Source organism: Corvus moneduloides, chromosome 21 (assembly GCF_009650955.1).
Source record: "Corvus moneduloides isolate bCorMon1 chromosome 21, bCorMon1.pri, whole genome shotgun sequence".
Lineage (NCBI taxonomy): Eukaryota > Metazoa > Chordata > Aves > Passeriformes > Corvidae > Corvus > Corvus moneduloides.
This window is the reverse complement of record NC_045496.1, coordinates 7,907,229-7,927,396: the sequence shown is the minus strand read 5'-3', so window position 1 is coordinate 7,927,396 and position 20,168 is coordinate 7,907,229. Positions and strand designations below refer to the sequence as shown.

The following is a 20,168-nucleotide window of genomic DNA, read 5'->3' as shown; positions in this document are numbered from 1 at the left end:
ACATCCATTTTACAGGTGGGAAAAGTCAGGAAGAAGCAGCTAGTTTGAGGTTACTTTTTTGATGTCTGTTTTACTCTGTCACAAATTCAGCTGAAGCCAACAGGAGCTGTGGCTCTGATGGTGAAGCCTTGAAGATGATGCCACCAAAATGGAGATGCCTCAATTCACTGGCTACTTTTGACAACACAGGCAAGGGGAAAACAACCCCAAACCCCAAAGAGTAAGTTAAAGGCTATTTGAGATCTACAGCTGAGTGCAGCAACCACATGGGCAGGGCTCCATTGCCTGCACAGCTCCCCCATGACAAACTCCCTGCAGAAACTCCCTGTTTCTCTGGGAAAGAGCCATGGCCCTGAGGGGGAGAAGGGGTGGCAGAGCTGGAGAGGTCACTTTGTGCTGATAAACTCCAGTTTGGCAAGACCAGGAGACGGGTGCTTACTGATGTAATGTTCTGCACAAGTCAGAGATTAAAACAGATTTATTTTTTTTTAATGCACACACACCAAAAAGGAAAATGAAAATAACAAAGTGTTCTCTGGGAGACAAGGCTGGTGAAGGACTCTCTGTGCTGTTGTCATTACAAGAAAAGGATGGGTTGGGATGTGCTGGAGGTGTCCTTTGGAAAAATGAAACTAAAAAAAGTTTAACCAGTTTTATGGACCTGCAGCCATATGTGAGATAAGTGCACATTGCTGGCCTGAGCTGGGACAGAACTTGTAGCTCATGGCATCCAAACTTTGCTTTTGAGAGTGGACAAAAAGATGGGCAGGTGGGATTAGCTTGTGACTTATCTTTCGTTTGGAGAAGCATCATATCTCCACCTTTGGGGACCTGGGGTCCCATGCAGAGTCTGTCTGAGCTGATTGATCCCCCTGGACTGTGGGGATGGCTCTGGGCTCAGGTAAGACCTGTGGATTCAGTAGTGACTGAACACCTGGGCACCACAGGAGCTGGTCACATCCTTCCTCAGGCATGTTTATGGGCAGAATTGTGCTGCTTTTGGCCACTCCTTAAAGCCTGAATAAGCCAGAATCTTGAGCTGTCTGGAAATATCAGGTGGAGCTGCTATGGGTGCTGGGCAGCTGTCCAACTTCCCACTCTCGGGTACCTGGGTCCCAGACTGCATGAGGAAATTAGGAAGAGAACAGAATTTTTTGCAGGGAGCATCTCTTAATCACCTGACCAAAAAAGCAATTCTCACAACTGTTCTCCTGAAGTGGGGCTCATGCGAAGTGTGAGCACGGACATCCCTCACCTCTGCTCAGCTCTAGCTCACTGAGGAGCTTCAGGCACGTCACACCTCTCCCTTCCAGTTTCCCTCACTAGGCCATGGCCAACAAGGACATCTGCCCTTCTTCTCACTCCCTTCTTCTCTACAAGATAAAAAAGAAGGAAATTCCTGTGTCCTGGAACGGGAGTGTGTTCAAACTGTGCTGTAAGAATCAAACCAGCATGGCCCTCAGCTTTCCAGCCTTCACGAGGAGGGTGCTGTGTACCATGGAGACCTGATGAACAAAACAAATGGCTCCAAGGCAGTAGCACGATGCAGGTTTGGCTGGCTTAGAGCAAATCCAAGCCAGCAACGCCCGTGTTGATATTTATATCACAGCTCTTGTACTCCCTCTCCCATTAGTCCATGAGATAAGACTTGGATGTGTAGTGGCATTAGGTTTCTACACAGTCAGGGATAAGAACACTCTCCAAGTCTGTGACTAAAAGGGGTTGGTGATACGGGATTGCTGATGGGAAAAAGGTGGAATTGCAAAGGTCCATTTGTCTACCAACAGGAAAAGTGGCCAAAATCTTCCTCTCCACCCCATTACCATTCTCAGGAAGAATCCTATATTGGCACACTCCCCCAGCCGCAATTACCCCACACAATAACCCCTCTGTGCCTCCTCCTCCTTCCTTTTCCTCACTCCACCACTGCCAGCCTTCCTCCAGAGGGGCAATGTGAATGGGCCTGGACCCAGACAGGTTTGGGATTTAGATGTTGGCAGACTTTAGGGACAAAACCAAGAATGTTGTTTCAATTTGATTGTCCAGAGGAAGGAGCAGGGAGGAGACTGCCATGGGAGGCAACAAAAGCTGTTCTGTTGCTCTCTGTGGCATGAGGTATGAGCAGAAGCAGAGAATCTGGGGAGGAAAACCTGGTCTTTCAGGAAAAAGGTGGGAGATACCCATAAACTTGGCAGATACTAAAGAAGAAGCTTCTCCTGAGGTCAGGGAAAGGCATCTGACTTCAGATCTGTCTCAGGTGGTTGGGTACTGGTGGCAGAGACAGATCAGAAGGAAGATTCAGGTACAAACACAACATTTAGATGGGTGTTGGCAAATAGCCAGTGTAGCAGCACTGCAGCAGCACCTGGTGGCCCTGGTCTGAGTCACCCAGGCCAGGCTGGACACAAAGACAGCATGAGAGAGATTAAAACCTGAGTTTTTAAAGGGATCAGGTAAACAGGTGAAGATGGAAGCAAGACAAAATGATCTCCTTAAATCACTCAGCAGAGCAAACGGTGAAGTTGGGAAGAGCCCCCAGACTGGCCACGAAAAAGTCATGAATGTCTTCTCTGTGGTTTTTAGATGTGCATCCTCCTGATGCTGGAAACTCAGCAGGAGCCTAACCTACCTCCATAACTGGGACTTCATGAAAATCAGAGCAGAGAGAGAGATTGTACCCTTCTGCTGAGCCCCTGACCTCCCTGTACAGACCATCTGTCATGGGGCCAATCCCCCTGCAAGCCAGTGATCCACACACAGCCCAGGTGAGCCCAGAGGGTTCCCTGCTGGACTCACTGCAGCAAAAACAAGGAGACACCTGAGCCAGCCTTTGGGCAGCCTGGCTCTGCCACAACCCCAAAGTGCTGAGAGAGGATGAGCCTTCATCCTAGGACAGGCCTAGGATTTAGCAAACACTTGTTCAGCTCCTGACTTGCCTTGTTTGAGCTTCCGCAAGCCAGGAATGCCTGAGCGGAAACGACAGCCGTGCACCGCTCGGCTTTGGGAAGCTGGAGAGCATGTGGAATGGGAGAGGTGGATTCAATGAAGCAGCACAGCTCCTGTGCACACAGGGGACCCGGCCAAGGGCTATAACAGATGTGTTTTAACCCATGCCACTGAGCTGCTTGGGATCTGTCTCCGATTGCTCCAGCGCTCACTCACGTGTCTCCCTGACCAAAGACTAACAATAACAATTAGCATCATATAAGGAGCAGGGGACTGCTGCCAGTATTAACACACTCTTGAGCACCAAGGGTTTTCCGTTCCACTTTCTATCCCAGCTATGCACATGGCAGAGGTCACTCTGCATTAGTCAGCCTTGCTCTGGGCCAGCTCCTTCAGCACATTCAGCCCGTGGGATTGCAGCTGCTGCCTCTCCATGCTCTCATGGGCTCTCCCTGCTCCACACCTTTGCCTCTTTCCTTAAGCTCACCAAAAAAAAGGGATGTTCCATGTTATCCCAAGCTGAGCCTGGCCACGCTGTCGATGGCCTGCAGACCCTACAGAGGATGACGCTGGCTGGGCAGGACCTGGTGGGCCCTGGCTGCAGACGGGAGCCTTGTGCTGTCATTCTGAACGCTGACTGAACCCCCTTCCATCCAACAGCAGTCCTGAACCTGCACCCCCTAGGAAGAGGTTTCCACCTTTCCAACACCCCTGAAACGTGCTCACTCAGAGCCTTTGGGCTGGTTCATGACCACCCTGGGGAAACCCCATCTGAGGCAGCAAAGGCAATGTAAAGTCAAGGTTTCTTCACAGCATAGGAACACACTCCAAGGAAAGGCTCTGGAAGGAATCCTGATGACTTCCATATTATTTCCAGTAAATTTTGTGCTGATTCTTGGCACAAACACTGGAAATGAATAGGCTAGGTCAGGAATGTAAATAAAGCGAAACACTGGGATTTAATCTAATCTATAATTATAGTATCTGTGGCGCAGGGAAGAGGCTGGTGTGTTTGCACTGCAGATCCATTGAGGAGCTGGAGGGGGTTTTCATTTCCCTTTCCAGAATTTCCGTTTTGGGCTGAGGGATACTTGGTGTCTCCCCAAGTATCTGAAATGAATGTGCTGGGCTGGCAAAGCTGCCTTCTGGTAGCCAAGCAGGTACAGCTCAGCCACAAGGCATCCCCAGGCACTCCCCGAGCAACGGGATGAGAGCTGAGATGGATGAGCTGGGCTGAAGGCTCAGGGAGGCTGTGGGGTGCCCAGGGGAAACTCCTGCCTCCTCAGTGAAGAGATTGGATGGGTTTGTGCAGTGCTCAGTCCTCCAAGATGAGTTTGACCTCTGAGACAAGCCAGAGCTCTTTCTCCTCACTGGCGTTTGGTGCTTGGCACATCACAAGCTGCCTGTCACAGCCTGGCGCTCCCAAGGCTCCCAAACCACCCATCTGAGTGGCACTGGCTGCTGTCCAGCCTGGCTGGTCCATGCAAGGTGAGCACTTCACAGACACATCGACATCTCTGCCTCTGCCCTCCTCACCTCATCCTCTTCCAGAGCCACCTGGGAAGGAAGCTTGACAGACTGCTGTGGTCCAGCTGACCTCAGGGGAGAGCAATCCCTTCTCCACTTCAAAAGAATATAACATTTTTGCTTTTTAAGAACTGAAGTCAAACTCAACAGTCTTCAGGGACCACCCTCAGTATCCCTGTACAGGTCCATGGGAGCGCATTCCCACGAATGCAGCATGGATCCCCATGGATGGGCACCCAGGTGTGACAGACTGGCAGGAGTGTCCACACGTGTCCACGAGCCTTTGGAGCACATGTCTTTGTTGACATGATCTGCTTTCCCTGGAAAACCCTCTATGCAGGGACTGGTATCTCAACCCCAATGTGTTACGGGCAACGGGAAGAAAAGGCCTGACAGGCAACATATTTTTGTCAGACTGAAACTGCAAAGCACAAAGAAATTAGTTCTCCTTTTGTTCATTTATGTTTTGGAATTACAGAAGTCTCAAAAGCAGAGGAATCAATCAGACTTTGTTTATTTGTTTGCTTGTAGAACATTTTTTGGGTTTGTTTTCATAGCCCGGCCCAGCTTTGATCTCAGGCTGGTAGTACTCCAAATGAATGGTCCACAGCAGAGTGTAATTGCTGTAGGTACTACAGAAGAAAAGGGACAGGATGTTCAACACATTTACAGGGCAGAAGAGACTTCCACGATCTGACAGACCCCTTGCTAGGGTTATGTGATACCCTCAGACTACTGCAGAAGCAAATAATTTGTTTTTGAGGAGCTCTGACGCTGCAGACTGTGTTCTCACCTCCCAGCCTAGAGAACAGCACAGGGCCCTGCGAGTGGCTATAATCAGGATTATACCCAGCCCAGAGCTATTACAGATAGCTATTTTTCCACAGAAACAAATGAAACAAGCAGAAGAAATTCAATTTAAGAAATGACCCCATGCCCGTGTTTGTGTTGTTGTTCTGTCTGTGCGGGCGCAGAGCAGCGTTAGCCTCACATTTCACTGCCCTGGCTTTCTTTACGCTGTGTTGCAACCGTGTGGATGTCTGAGCAGAGGAATATTTAATGGGGGTGCCTGAGGATCCAAAAATGCTCCGTAAAAACGCTGGGTAGGGCCCAGGTTGGAGCAAGCGGGTGTGTGTTGGGCAGACAGCACCCACGGCAGCTCATGCCAAGGTGGAGCAGGGGTTGCCAGTCCGTGCCACGTGCTGGGGCAGGAAGCTGCAGCCAGTGACGAGGGGGTGCTGTGGTGTGCCCACATGCATTCTTTCTGGATGCCCAGGAAGGTGGGTCCATGCCCCAGAGGTGCCCACACCAGCATGTGTCCATCCATGTGCACCGCCCCGGGAGCGCAGAGCCAAGCCCTGCTGAGCATGAGCTGTGGGACAGAGCCAGCACTGTGCGTCACCCCGGGGCCTGTCCCCACACAGGATGAGCTCCAGAACTCCCTGGTGCCAGGGGACTGCTGCCTGCTGGCTGCCTGCAGCCATGGCTCACCACAAAAGCTGCTGTCCCTTGCCCAGGGGCACCCACAGAGCAGGAGCCACCCCCAGGGCTCAGGGCCAACTCTGCTGACCACCTCCATGGCAATGTGCCTTGGGACTGGGAAGCAGAAGCCTGGCTTTGACCACAGGGATGACAAAACCCTGGACAAAGCCCTCCATCTTCCACCCAAGGCTCTCCCAGCCCCTTGCAGACACCAGGAATTAGATCACAGAGCCCCTAAAGTGACGGGTGAGTGCAAATACCCCTGCCTGGCAGATGGGGAAGATTACTTGGCAGCCCAGGCTGCCCAAGAGCCAGACCTGCTGGCTCCCAGCTCCGTGTGTTCACCATGGCAGCAACTCCATCAAACCCAGTGGCTCTTCTCTCTCCCAGTGCCCCTGGCAGCTGGGAGCTGAGAGCTCACAACGGGCCAGTTTTATGGGCGTAGGGTTATTAGCGAGCTCTGTGGTTGCTCCAGCCTCTCCCTGGCACCTTTTCAGAGCAGCTCAGTTCCCAGAGATATTAATAATTATATTTATGCATTATAGATATTTAACAAGAAAATGTCTGATATTATTAAATGGCAAGAGGTATCACTTGGAGCCCACTCCTGGAGACAGCCCTGCTCCAGGGATGTGCAATAAAGGCTTTGGAGGCTGTCAGCATACTTAACTGGGGGGTGGTGGAGGGAAAGTATTAATCAAGGTCTTAAAAAGTTCTCGCTGACAGACTATTTGCCAGCTCTCGCTTTAAATGCTTTTGTGGTCCCATAAAAAGTTTCATTACTCACTACAAAATGTGTTTTAATTATTGCAGTCGCTCTGACATTAAGCCCTGGGTGTTTCTCTCTTACTTACTCTGTCTCTCCTCTGTCTCCTGGCCTCTTTGCTCTATTTTTCCTCTCTTACTGATCTGACTCCTGATACCCCTCTCAATACACAGGATGCCCTGGCTAACGAGCCAGGTTGGAAAGCCCAGACCCTGTCCAAATGATACCAAAGGAGAAGTTAAAATTCAGATGTTCACATTATCCCTTTGCTCTGGAAACTAATTAATCCATGAGATTAAAATAGAAAATTCAACCCCCAAAAAATATCTCAGAAGAGTGAAATGTCCACAGTATCTGGGTGGTGGGCAGAAGGATTTGGTGTCTCTGATCTGCTGTACGTCCTACTAAGAGAAACAGCAACTTATAGAAACCCCTGTCACACTTTTGCCATCTATTTCATCCCACCAGGCACTTGGCAACTTGCTCCAAACTGACATCAGCTCAGTTCACCCATGAGAGACAACCCTGTCCACAGGCATGGACCTGGAAACCCGGAACACTGAAAGCAGGTGTTATCCTGGAGTCTCCCACTGACTCCCAGTGCCTCCAGCACTGTACTGGCAGACACTGATTTCCCATTTCACCAGCTGAGTGTAACACCCAGAGCAACAGGAAGAGTCTGACCATTTGTCTGGTGTAACACACTGCTGACCAAAAAGGTCAATAACAACTCAGTAACAGCATTGGAGATCCCTCCTTGCCCCCAGCAGCTCCCCACACATCTCTCCTTACTTGTACAGACCATCTGGTTCCAGGCACTTGAAAATGACTGAATAGAGGCTGGTTTCAGGGACATCTCCGTGGCTCCGACCCGCTGCCACACAGGAGGTCGCGAGGCCAGAGAGCAAATCATCCGCAAAGCTCAAGGATTCTCCTGCAAAGCAAAGAGAGGAGCGAGACCAGAACATCAATACAGGCGTAGAACTACTGCTGACCACTTAAAAATCACTGTAGAAACATCTCTATACAGGACAGGCAATCAACAAACTCAAGCTGGCTGTGGCTGTGGAATGCCCCAAGTCTGTGTGGACAATGTCCCCTGTGGACACAGCAAGTAGGAAACACACCTGGGCCATCAGCTGTAGCAGGGACCCTTGGTGGGAACGGGGGCCAGGGCTAAGTCACTGCTTGGCCAGGTACAATCACAGCACAGAGGGGACGTGGGGCCTCACTGCAGACACTGCAGGAAGAATCACCATCCAGGGATGGGCCCCGGATGATGTGTAAGCCTGGCTAAACAGGGATCTCCTGCCCTTGCTGCATGTCCAGCTCTTGAACAGGGCATGGCCTTTTCCAAAAATTACGTGCCACAGCAAAATGTGTTTCTGCTATGTTGTACTAACAGCCAAAAAGACTTTTTTGGTGCTTGGGCAGAATTGCTCTCAATGTGAAGGATTTATTTTTTTTAAATTCAATGACAGTCAGTAGCTTTGCGTTCCCTTTCATCTGCACTCTGCCAGCTCCTGGAGCTCTGACTGGAGCTCCTTCAGTTGTGCTGAAGAACACTTTCTTCTTTATAAGCATTCGAAGAAAAGAGCCGCTAATTAAAAATACTGAAAAACCTTTCTTTTTGGTCTTCTGGTTTATAAAGCCTATTAAACACTTAGATCATGACCCAGCTGAAACTGAAAACGCTTCATTTATTAACGTTTTTGGGCATGACTATCCACTGCTGTGCAACCTGTCTCCTCGCAGTGGGCAGCCTGTCTATTGGTTAGAGCTCATTGCATTTAATTCCCATTTCACACTGGTGTAACTGAAAGCCCGAGGTACCATGGAGGAAACTAAGACAGAGCAGCTGCCCAGGCTGTGCCTTATTCCCAGTGATGGGAATCGGAGCAAGGGCTGCTGTAGATGACAGAATTATGCTGGTGTAAGCCAGCCTGGGTCCAGATTGCTGTGCCGGGTACCTCGTGCTTGTGGAAATGTCAAGACATCGCAGCAGAGGGAGGAGGAGAATTCCCCTCTCAGCACTTTATTTTTTTAAAGGCAAAAGTGACTGAGGAGTACTGAAACAAAGCACCAGTCCAGGTTCTTGGTACAGACCCTAAGGAACAAGCCAGTGGTATAACCAGCCCAGAACATCCCACTGTGAAGCTGGATTATCCAGGTAGAAGAAAAAAATCCCCTCATCCCCAGCCCCCCAAACCGCATTTGCGTCCTGTCTCAAAATACACAACTCAGTAACAAATGTCCCCCTTGGCTAGAGAAAAGAGCAGCAATAAATTCTTTTCCTCCCTGAAGGAATCCAAGCCTTAATTATTCATTTTAATGCTCCCAGCACGACTTGTTCTTTCCAGACTTTTTCAGGCAGCTCTGTCACCAGTCTCTGTAGCTCAACCCAGCTCCTGGCCCCAGGTCTGTCCCAAATCCCAAGACAACTCAACAGGCAGGTTGGGTTGGCAGCAGGAAAATCCCTGCCTGGAAGTCACGAGCGCTGCCCGGCCTTGAGCAAGTCCCTCAGCTCTGGGTTTACGGTTTAAGCAAACAAACCCCTATTGCTCATTTCCAACTTTCATTTCCACCCCTTTTCCTACGACGTTGGGCTGGATTGGGGAACTCCCTGTCACCAGGAGTCACTGGGAACAGACTCTGCTGTGACTTACAAACCTGATGAATCACCAACAAAGAATCAGGATCAGAATGTGTTGTTGAAGTAGAGCAAGGGGTTTTAAGGCTCTTCCAGCCTCAAGAAACTTCCCTTCTGACCAGGAAGAAGCTTCATGGCAGGACAGATCATCCCATGGATGAATGCTGTGGGATCTCACACCTTTCTCTAAGCAGTTGATGAGGGCTAGGGAAGAAAATATCTGGGCAGAGATTGCAATGAGAGCTGGGCAAGGCCAAGGGGAGATTTGGACTGGGCAGTCCCCGGGTAGGAGCATCAGCCAGGACATCTGTGCCAGGGAGCACAAGAGATGGGATGGGCTGAGACAGGGAGAGGGTGGAACCAGACTTGCAGGAGACTGGAAATGAGAAGGAAAATGTCATGTGCAACCACTGACTCAAAGACTGTATTAAGGCCAGGTTGGACAGGGCTTGGAGCAACCTGGTCTAGTGGAAGGGCAGGGCAGGCCATGGCAGGGCAGTTGGAATGAGATGATCTTTCAGGTCCTCTCCAACACAGACCATTCTGTGATTAAAATTGCACAGCTAACTCTCTCTAAGACACCCACTAGCTTCCGAGAGCTCATCTTCATTGGTCTTTCTGGGTAGTTTTGAGGGAACAGGCTGGCAGGGAGCAGCTGCCTCCCACAGTGGTCTGGTTTGCCATGGATCAGACCTGCCCAGGCAGTGGAGTGCATTTCTGTCCCCCTGCACGGGAGGAAATGAAGCTTTCAGGGTCTGCCATGTGTCTCCACTTGGATTGAGCCAAAACCCTTGCAACAAAATCCACAAAGCAAGAGGGTGCTTTTTGCTCAATCCTGAACCTCTGGGGAACTGTCCCCTCTTGTTGGCTCTGCAAAGCAAAGAGGTTATTATGAAAACAGCAAAATAGATGCTAACAAAGATGCTGGAACGTCAGCCCTAAAGCTGGGATTTTTCTGTACCGGTATAAGGAGCAGTGAGATCACTGGTGGTGCCAGACTGCACAGACCATGGAGCAAAGACAGGGAAGGGACACCCTGGGGACAAGCCAGCTACCCAGAGCTGTCAGTCTGCAGCCAGCACAGGGAGCTGCTATTCCGTGCTCTCCCCTGGGCAAAGCAGAGCACACGGAGACTGCGTTTGTTCATCTCACACAAGAGAAGGCAGAGATCGTTCAGTCCTCAGTGCTCTGCGAGCAGCGGAATGAAATTTCCTGAGCCTTCTCTAGGAGCAGAAAAAAAGGTATTCCCTAGATTTAGACTGGAACCTTGTCAGTGGAACAGAGCTAAGGCAACAGCTGCTTTTGCTGGAATGATGAGAGGATTATCATAGAATCAGAGAGTGGTTTGAACAGGAAGGGACATGAAAGGTCATCTCCTTTCACCCCACCTTCCCCCTGCCCCCTCCAACACAGGCAGGGACCTTCCACTAGACCAGGTTTCTCCAAGCCTTGTCCAACCTGGCTTTGGATGCTTGGGCCACTTAATTGACCAGTAATGTTGCCCTGCCAAGAAAAAGTGATCATGGGATGATGTAGCAGCAGGAGAGCACTGACCCAACTGCACGAGGCCATGTAAGAGCTCAGGGCACAGCGTTCCTCAACTGTGCTCAAGACCAAGGCACAGGAAAAGAGGAGAGAAGATTTCACGGGGAAACAACAAAAAGCCCAAATTTACTAAGAAGAACAGGAAAAAAAGGCCAAATAGAGACACACGACTGTGAACACATCAACAGGGCAGGCACTCAGATGGAAAAGGAATAGTTAGGCTAATGGGCAGTAATGGCAAGAGGAAGTAAATTGGACATGGATAAATGGTTGGTCTACCCCTGCACAGGGCAAATAACCCAACCATCTTTTAAGAAGGAGTTTGATCACTTTATAAAAGGGATTACATGGATAAGTAGCTTGTGATGGAAAGCAAAGGGGCTTCTTTTTCCCGTCTGGACTTGTGTTCTCACACACCCCGCCAGCAAATATAAAGAAGGATTTCAGCCTCCCAAAGCAGCCCTGAAGCACAAACCTTCTAGATTGCCTGAGTATCTTTGCTCACGTTATTAAATTTCAGAAAGAATCCAAAGGTTCTCTGCAGAGTAAATGATAGCTAAGTAGATCATCTCTGTGGAGTAGGAGATATTTTATTGACCAGACAGACATCTGTGTCCTTCATTAATAGTAATAAATAATTGATGTCACACTAAATAAAGCAATAAGCTGTTACAGATATCAAGGACAAATAACTGGCTCCTCTGAGGATGCCTCACCTGTGTTCACTTCTCAGTAGTAAAAAAAACCCAGAGCAGAGCTCAATATCACCATGGAAAATGTTGTGCACAGAGCAAAAAATGTCACTTGCTGCTCACTGATGACAGGTTATGGGGCAATGGTGCTCAGCTATGGGATGCTGACACTCTGAAGAGCAAGGAGTTAATATCCCTGCAAGACTCTCTTCCCCCTCATTTCCTTGCCTTCTCCGGGCTGATCTGCCCCAAACCATCCACTTCCCCAGGCAGCATTTCCCTTCTCTCTCCAGTGCAGCCCCTTGCTACTGCCTCATCCTCATCCACAGGCATGGCTGTGGAGTTTGGCAAATCTCCTCTTTTTGGTTTTCTAAGCATCTTCTACACTGACTCTGGTGGTGTGGCTCTCCTTAAAACAGAGGGAAATAACAAAAAGCACACTTGGAGCTTGCAGAGGGGTCATTCCCATTCTGGGAAGGTTTGCAAGCTTCTCCTGGCCACAGCAGGCATAGCTGGGGCTCAACCCACTGGTGACACTCTGGAATAACCACCTAGGAACTCAACTCCATCCCTGGAGGAGAAGGAGGAAGAGGACATCCCCAGCTCCGCTGCCTGTCTGCAAGGCTGAGCTGGCAATGTGCTCTCCAGAGAGCACATTTCTCGTGGCAGGAGGCTCAGACGGGCAGGAACAGGGGCTGAGGAATGAAAATGGCTGGGAGCAGGCTCACACACAGCATCCAACAGCCTCAGTCTGCCTCAGTCCTTCCACTGCGGCCGTGCCAGCGCCCAGCAGTTGCGGACAGCAGGCTGGATGAATCACCTATCAACCATCCCACCAAGGACAACCCGAGCTACAGCGCTGAGTTCAACCAGACTAAACAAGAGAGCGAGGCCAGGAGCCTCCAGGAGGCTCGAGGAGCAAAAGGAAGCTCTGGGACCCTCGCAGGCGTTCCCACACCTTCAGCCCACGTCCCTGTGCCAAGAGCAGCATGGAGAAAACCCAGGCGCTGCGAACCAAAGTGGAAATTAAGACGAGAGGAGGCCTCCCTGCTGCCATTCACCTTCAAGATTCCTAGAAAGAGCATGAAGGGGAAAGTAGGAAGGCATCAATGTCTCTGTCTTGACAGCTTCTTTACTGGGTTGGATGAAACCAACCCTGCAACGTTACCAGGCGCTTTCTCCTGGTTGTGGTTTTCTCTCCCTGTCTTTCTCCCCTTTGCTTTTTTTCAACCTGTTTTCAATTTACTCTTGTGGCATCTCTGACTGTGACCTCATTCTGGTACTTAAGGGGGGAAAAAAAAAAAGAGAGAGAGTGTCCTTTAAAAAAGAAATGAAAGAAATCATATTTTATTTAGTTTGGTTGGTTTTGAAGCTTTAGCAGAAGAAAGATTAACCTTTTCTGCCTAACTTAATGAAAACAAGGAGAAAGGCTGTATGGATAAATAAATATCTGTGTGGGTATGGAGCAGGCACGATCGTGTTACAGCCCCGGTGGAGCTGTAATGGGGAACAGGCGCGTTCCTGCGCAGCGGCTCCCAATTCCCGATCCATTTTCAAGGAAAGAAAAACAGAGTAGAATGTCAGAGGCCCAAGTGGGCATAAATGAGGGAGCCCAGAGAGGGCAGATGGGGCCCAGCGAGGACCTCCATCCCCAGCAGTGACCTCCAGAGCAACGCCAGCGCAGCAGATGGAAAAAGAGACCTTACTCCACTTCCCCTTGCCAGGTTTTGGTTCCTGAAATGAGGAAACAAATGGCATGCTCAGCCCTCCAAGTCTGTCACCTTTTGGGGGTCCTTGCCTCACCCTCTTCTTCCCCTGGGGCTTTCCCTCCAAGGAGGGGAGGTTCAGAGGAGGGCTGTGAGCAGAAGGCTGGGACCGGGTTTTTGGATGAGTGGATGTGGAGCACAGGTTTGCACGGTGGCTCCTCCACCACGGGGTTGTACCTGGGTTTAATGTGCTTTGGATCTGGCACTCGGCAGGGGAAGGCAGTGAAAGGTGGTTGGTTTGTCTTGGAAATGATGGGCTGATTTAAATTAGTGTAACATAACTTCAGGCGACGGAGCTGTTCCGATTTACATCAGCAGATGGTCTGTCTCGCTGCCTAGATCATTAAAAGCAAACCACCCCTACTGATCCTAGAGGAATGATGTCAAAACCTCCTTCCCTACATGGCTTGCCAGATGATAAAAGAAATAAAAAGGCCCAGTTATTACTAAAAAATTTCTGCCCACATTCTGGGAGCATCCATGCATGCCAGCCTCTCATGTTAGATGGGAGCCTAAATCCCATGCCCCCAAACCCTGTAGCCTCAGGAATAATTTCTTTGTCATGGCTTTTCTCAAAGACACATCCATCAGGAATCCCTCTGGCTGGGCACAGGTTGTCTAGGCTGAGGCAGAAAAGCCAGTGATTATGCTGCAACTTTGGGCACAGCTTGTGCTTCACTTCCCAGCCTGTACAAAGGTGCAAATTGCAGTTCCCTGAACAGCTCCACCTTTTTTAAGTTAATGATTTTAGGGGGAATTTGATTCCTGTGTGTATGCTACCAGCCATATTAATAATGATGAAGAGCTTTCCTCCAGGCTTCCATCTCCTCTGGGCCCCCATCTCCTCTAGGTTTCCATCACCAGGTCCTCTGCAGATGGAAGACAGCATTTGCAGCTGAGCTAAGAGCAGAAGTTGCATTCCAGTGTCACGGAAGTCTCTTAAATGCCTTCACTGGTGCTCTTCAGGGCTGGAACTAGCATGGAGTTACCACATGGAGCTGAAGGATGAGCTGTTCTTTATCAAGAGAGCCAGTCAAACAGAAGGAAATGGTCTTAATTTGGATGAGCTGCAATGTTCTATGATACACAAGGTTAATCATGGGTGTATTCTTCTCTCAGGGTCATCAGTAGGACTCCCTGCTCCTTCACCTGAGCTCTCCACAGACTGCTTATCACAGGTCTTTCACAGTCAATATCTAAGACCTCAGACATGCTTCAAAAATGCTTCAACTCATGTAAAAATGCATCCCCAAGGCAGTGTGCTGCTGGAGGAGAGGGAGAACTAAACCATTTTGTTCTGTGCTGTGAGCCCTCCAGGATTTCTCAAGGTTCACTGGGTTGCTAAGGGTCAGCCCCAGCCAGACACGAGCTGACTCTGCTACGCTCAGAGACATCCAGGCATGAGCCAGTTCCAATCTCAAAGCCACGTATTCACATTAGCACGGTGGAGAGTCCAAGTGAATGTCTCTATTCCCTGGAGGTTGTCTCGGGCTCTGCAGCATGTCAAAATAGTTACTTGATTTCAGCTCAAGGTGGGAACCCATTTGTACTGGGAGTTGTGCAGGCACGAAGCAAAGCTTTGTCCTCAGATCCCTCTTGTCTGGCAGATTTTGTCCATCACCATAGAGCGAGTTCTCACTCTCATCACCACAGATCTCGCTCCCACCCTCATTCTTGCTTTCCTTTCATATTTAGCTTCTTTTAAACTGGAGATTTCTAACACTGGACCAATGGTGCAGACCACTTGGCGGTCCCCAAGGCCCGTAGCTGGCAGCCTGTAGCAGATCCGGGGTCTGCACGGAGCCTTACGCTCACCAGGAATCCCACCAGCCCTGCTCCAGCCCCAGAGCCACTCTTCTCCAGCATGAACTGATGTGTCAGACACTGCAGAGATGGCAACAAAACCTGAATCAATCATAACCTCGCTCTCCTTAAATGACCAGCACACTCTTGTCGTTCCTGGGGGACTGAGCTACTATCCAAAAATGACTCCCAAATTTTGGATGTGAACACTGCACCAGGGACCTGAGCTCCACCAGTCCAGAGGGTTGTGAGATTTCATCTTCTGCTGGGATTAAGAGGGCTAAATTTGAAGGGGAGCAGCTTTCACCACGAGCTATGTCTGAGGACAAATCCTGAGAAGCTTCCTAAAGAAAGGTAACAAATACTGAAATGACAAACCAGCAGGAAGAGAAAGGAGCAATTCCTAGAATGAAAATCAGCATGCAATTAATTGCTAAAAACATAATTATCTTGGGTAATTTTTCAAATCAGATTCATGTAAACCTATGGTGAGAAGCCATCAACTAGTCTGTGCTTCACATATCCTTGCACTTACTGGGAAAGTGTAATTTCTGGGCTTCTGTATTGCCACTGTTGCCTGACCCTGTTCCCAGTCCCTTCTTAGACTTCACAGCCTGGAAAGTGGACCAAACCACTATCTATAATGGCAACAGATTAAAAAAAAATCTTCTTTAAATATTTCAAATATTTAAATATTTTTGGTCCTATTTATTCTAAACAGAGGTCATGTGCAGAGATGCTGATGAATTAGTGATCAGACTTTGGACCAGTACATTCCTAAGCACTCAGCAAGCCCAACTGCAGCCAAACCTGCAGGCTGTTATCCAACGAAGACTTAAAAAATTGGTCCTTATGGAGGAACCTGCATGGAAGCAGATCTCTTATTTGGCCCTACTCTGCAGTTTTGGACATTTGAGAGTGGGGGGACAGATCCTCAGCTCATAAAACCTCCTGTAGCTCCCTTGAAGTCAATGGAACAATAACAATTTACACTTGTTGAGTTTCTGCATCCTGGCTGTGAGCTCTCTGGAACAACAACACCATAATGATTATTACAGATATTCTTGATCACTTGTCTGAGGCGGGCTGGAGAACAGCACTGTGTAAGAAAATAGAGGGTTGGTTTGCTATGATTTCCAAAGAATTATTGACCCGTATCTTGCAAACATTTACACATGTTTAGCTTTACTCATGTGAGTTGTTCCATTACACTCGTGTGCCAGATAAACTAATGTACATGCTTGCAGGACCGAGGTTAAAACTTGTGCAAACACAGCGAGTTCTAAATATTTTTGTAGATATGTTGTTACCTCAGACTCAGAGGAGAAAGCCTCTCATTTGGCTGTGCCTCTTCCCATAACTCTCCATTTACCCAAGCAGGCATCACCAGAGAAGCCAGAGGTGATACCAAGACAAAACTGAAAAAATAAGCAATTATCTGACCCAACTCAGAAGCTAGAAAAGACCCACTTGGTAAGGACTAACATATGCAAGAGTTGACATCAGCTCTTGAACAAGGAATTACCTGAATTACTGGAGTACATTCACAACAGCTTTCTTAGCACAGCTCATGAGTAATTCATTAATTGGTTTTCCAAAAATGAAGTTAACATTTTTCTTCACAGTTTTGATCCATTAGAAGGCACAAGAAAAGAGGGAAGAGCTGGGAATCTCTCACTTGTGAGGAGTCTACCTCAGCACCCATCACCATCTCAGCAATCCTTCCACCTTTTCCACTAAGACTGCAAGGTCAGACAGGATCTCCTGCCCCCCTGCACAGGCCCGCTGCTCATGAGGACAGCTTATAATTACAGACTATAATCTGTAATTTCGTAAAATGAGGTGATCTCGAGGACCAAACCCATGCCAATGAGGTGTGTGACATGCAGAGACTCCATGTAGGCCATTAATACCACTGACAGTGTCATTTACACCAGGACACGAGCTCTGTCGTGACACACGGTGTCGCAGCGGCTGCAGTGTCGTGACAGACCGCAGGCAAAGGAACATGGGTGAAGAGAAAGGAAACTGCTTTTCCAAAGTAGCAGGGAAAAAGCAAATCTGAGGCTATAACCAGAGCCCCAATCCAGCTCTCTCCCCACTGATAGCTGATTTTCATCCCTAAAGGACATCCCTTTCTTACAAGCGTGCAAACTCCAGGCACTGAGGACACCTGCCATTGGCACACAGCAGGATGTCGGCAAGGCAACGCCTTCTGCTCCCAATTTTAAGTCATCCTAGAAACCACAGCAAATCAATCCTGTCATCCACAGGGAAGGGGAGATGTCTGTAGTCGGATCCGATGGACAGTGTGACCTGGGAGCCCATTCTGGTGGGAACAGCCCTTTGACTCCTAGATGTCCTTGGCAAAGTGAGGTATCTGGGCACACTTCCCACCCCCAGGATCACTGATCCCTTTCGGATGGCTCGTTGGAGACGTGTCATCACCAGAAACTGTGCAACATCTGACCACTCAGATGACAAAAGACAGATTCCCAGAATGAGCAGAGCAGGATTAAGCCAAGTGGTAAATGGATTCCAGGGCTGTTCCAGGATCTGTGCTGACGAGGGAAGCCAGGGCCAGGTACCCAACCCGGAGCTCATACAGTGAGGTTATCACTTCCCTCTTTTCTTCAAATCCCTAAATAGAACCCAAACATCACTTGGGCCATGTTAGAGAGATAAGATGAGTCTCTCCCATCCCTTGCAAAGCCTGAAATAGAAGCCTTGTTACTCCATATCCAAAGCATCAAGCACAGGATGCTGACATTTAGCAGTAGGGAGAATTACCAAAACAATGAACCCTCTCAGGTCTCTCTTCTCCCCTCCCTTTCCCCAGTCCCCTGGAAAATGTTCATAAAGTGAAGTGGAAAAAAAAAACCTGACCCAAACCCCAGCAACCCAAACCCAACCTTCTGTGGAAATAACATGTAGAGGAGAGTGAGTCAGGCTCTGTTAACTATGCAAGGATCACCGGTCCTGCAGACAGGGATGATTCACCAAGGCAGCAAGAACTGCAAGGTAGAAGAGACTAAAGAGAGGGTGCAGAACCAAAGTTGTATCAAAGACGAGAAGGAAATAAGAAATGAAATGGTTCCATGTTGCAAGACACCTTGCTCTTTATCAAACATCACTCAAGTGATCTAGGATGACTCACTTGATATGGTGAGGTTATTCCCTGTGTGCTTTGTCCAGACTTTCTTTATGAGAAGGAGGGCCAACAGTCTGTAAGACTTCAATCCATCCCCATTTCCTGCTCCTCTCTCTCTTCTCCCCCTTTCTGAGATGCTCAGTCACTGAGAGCTTCATCTCCCTGCTGCTTCTGCTTCCACTGCTCCTTTCCCACACTCATTCCCTTTAAATTCAGCACCATTATGTGACCCTGTTTTCCCTGTAAAAGATGCCTTCAAGGAGATGAGAAAAGCAGGGCCTGTTTAGGAGCACTGTATGCCATGGGGAGGCCCTCCTGGATGCCACTGGCACAGAAAGTACATTGCCACAAGAGATGGAGAGAAGAATATGGGGCTCAGGTGCCTGGGGCGAATTCTGCCTGCCCAAATGCTCTCCTGCTATTCTTCCATTCCTCCTTCCTCTTCAGCTGCCCCCCTCTCCCTCCTTTTATCTAATAACCATAAAAATTCAAACAGAAAATACTTGCCCTGAAAAAAACCTAAATAAAAAAAAAAAAAAAAAAAAAGAGAGAGAAAAAAAAAGTCCTTCCTCTGCACTTCACAATGAGAGCTGTAAAACTTTTTCTGCTTGGAAAATTCTCCCGGTCAGTTTTTCCTACTGTTTAATCCCTGCTTTGAGTTACACAGAATGAGTAAACACATTTTATAAGGTTCTAATTCATACCTAACCCATACAGTTTATAGCTTAACATAGTAAAATACACACACACGCAGACACACATGCACTTTTATACACATACAGATATATATATACACAGAACCACTGACACACATGGATAAACCAGCCTTAGTCCCACTTCTGGAGCCTCCCAGCAGCAGGTCTGATCTCTCCAGCATGTGCTGTGCCTTGAAAACAGCCTGGGGTGCTGACTGTGAATTAGGTGGTCTGGGGAGTAGCTTCCACCCCAGATTCCTGCAACCTCCTTTGTAATAAATGACTAGTCAGCCTTGTTAAGACAACGGTGGGATGCACTGTTCCATCCTTGGAGGACTGAGGAATGCCACCATGTGGTGCCCCAGGAACAATTTTTGCCCACTCTCTGCCCAGCAAGCACCCAGAGTGAAAGCCATGGCAGGGAGCAGCCAAGGCTGGGCTGGAGGAGCTGCAGGGAGCTGCATGTGGCCATGGCCGGGTGCCAGGCAAGGATCACAGAAACATGGAATCATTAGGATTGGAAAAGACTTCCAAGATCATTGAATCCAAGCTTTGACCAATCCTCACCTTGTCAACTGCACCAGAGAACTGAGCACCACTGAGCAGGCACTGTTACATCCTTGGTTTTCCTTCTCTTCAATCCTTCTGCCCATTGCTGCTGTTTCAATTTTTCAAGTGCAGCGATCATCTTGAAGACTCAGTCTCTTAATTCTGGGAGCTTTTTAGGCACACAGGTCCTCCATGGGTGTGGAAAAGCACTCCAGGTTATCAAGATGGGCCCATGGGCACCATTCAAGGCCATCCTGGCCACTTCTGTGATAACTTATCACTGGAAGGCACAGACAAAAGCCATGGCTCAAGGTAGCAGCCACCCAAAATGTGACAGGTGGGCTTCAGGGCCCATAATGCTATTTTCATTTTCCTCCTCCTCCCAAGAAAATAAACCGAGTGTTTATGTCCTGAATACGCTGGTCTGAGAAAGGGCAAAACTTTCCTGCGGGAGCCAGGTGGCTGGAAAGGGATGGCAAAGGCAAATATTTGCTGAATTTGTCAATGAGCTCTTATTCCATTTTTCTTATTAATATTTATTTAGACATAATATGAGAGAAACCTGCTCATACCACAGCAATGTGGGTGATTCCACT

The 20,168-nt window shown here is 48.7% G+C and overlaps 1 protein-coding gene across 2 annotated transcripts in view; it reads right to left on the bottom strand.

Moving 5' to 3' along the window:
• The window catches only part of ASTN2 (astrotactin 2), a 277,000-nt gene that overhangs the window by 22,818 nt on the left and 234,014 nt on the right, over positions 1-20,168 (bottom strand). For both annotated transcript variants that reach the window (XM_032130546.1, XM_032130547.1), the window contains exon 20: positions 7,514-7,655. In XM_032130546.1, coding sequence (XP_031986437.1) covers positions 7,514-7,655 — 142 coding nt within the window. The remainder of the gene's footprint in view (positions 1-7,513; positions 7,656-20,168) is intronic.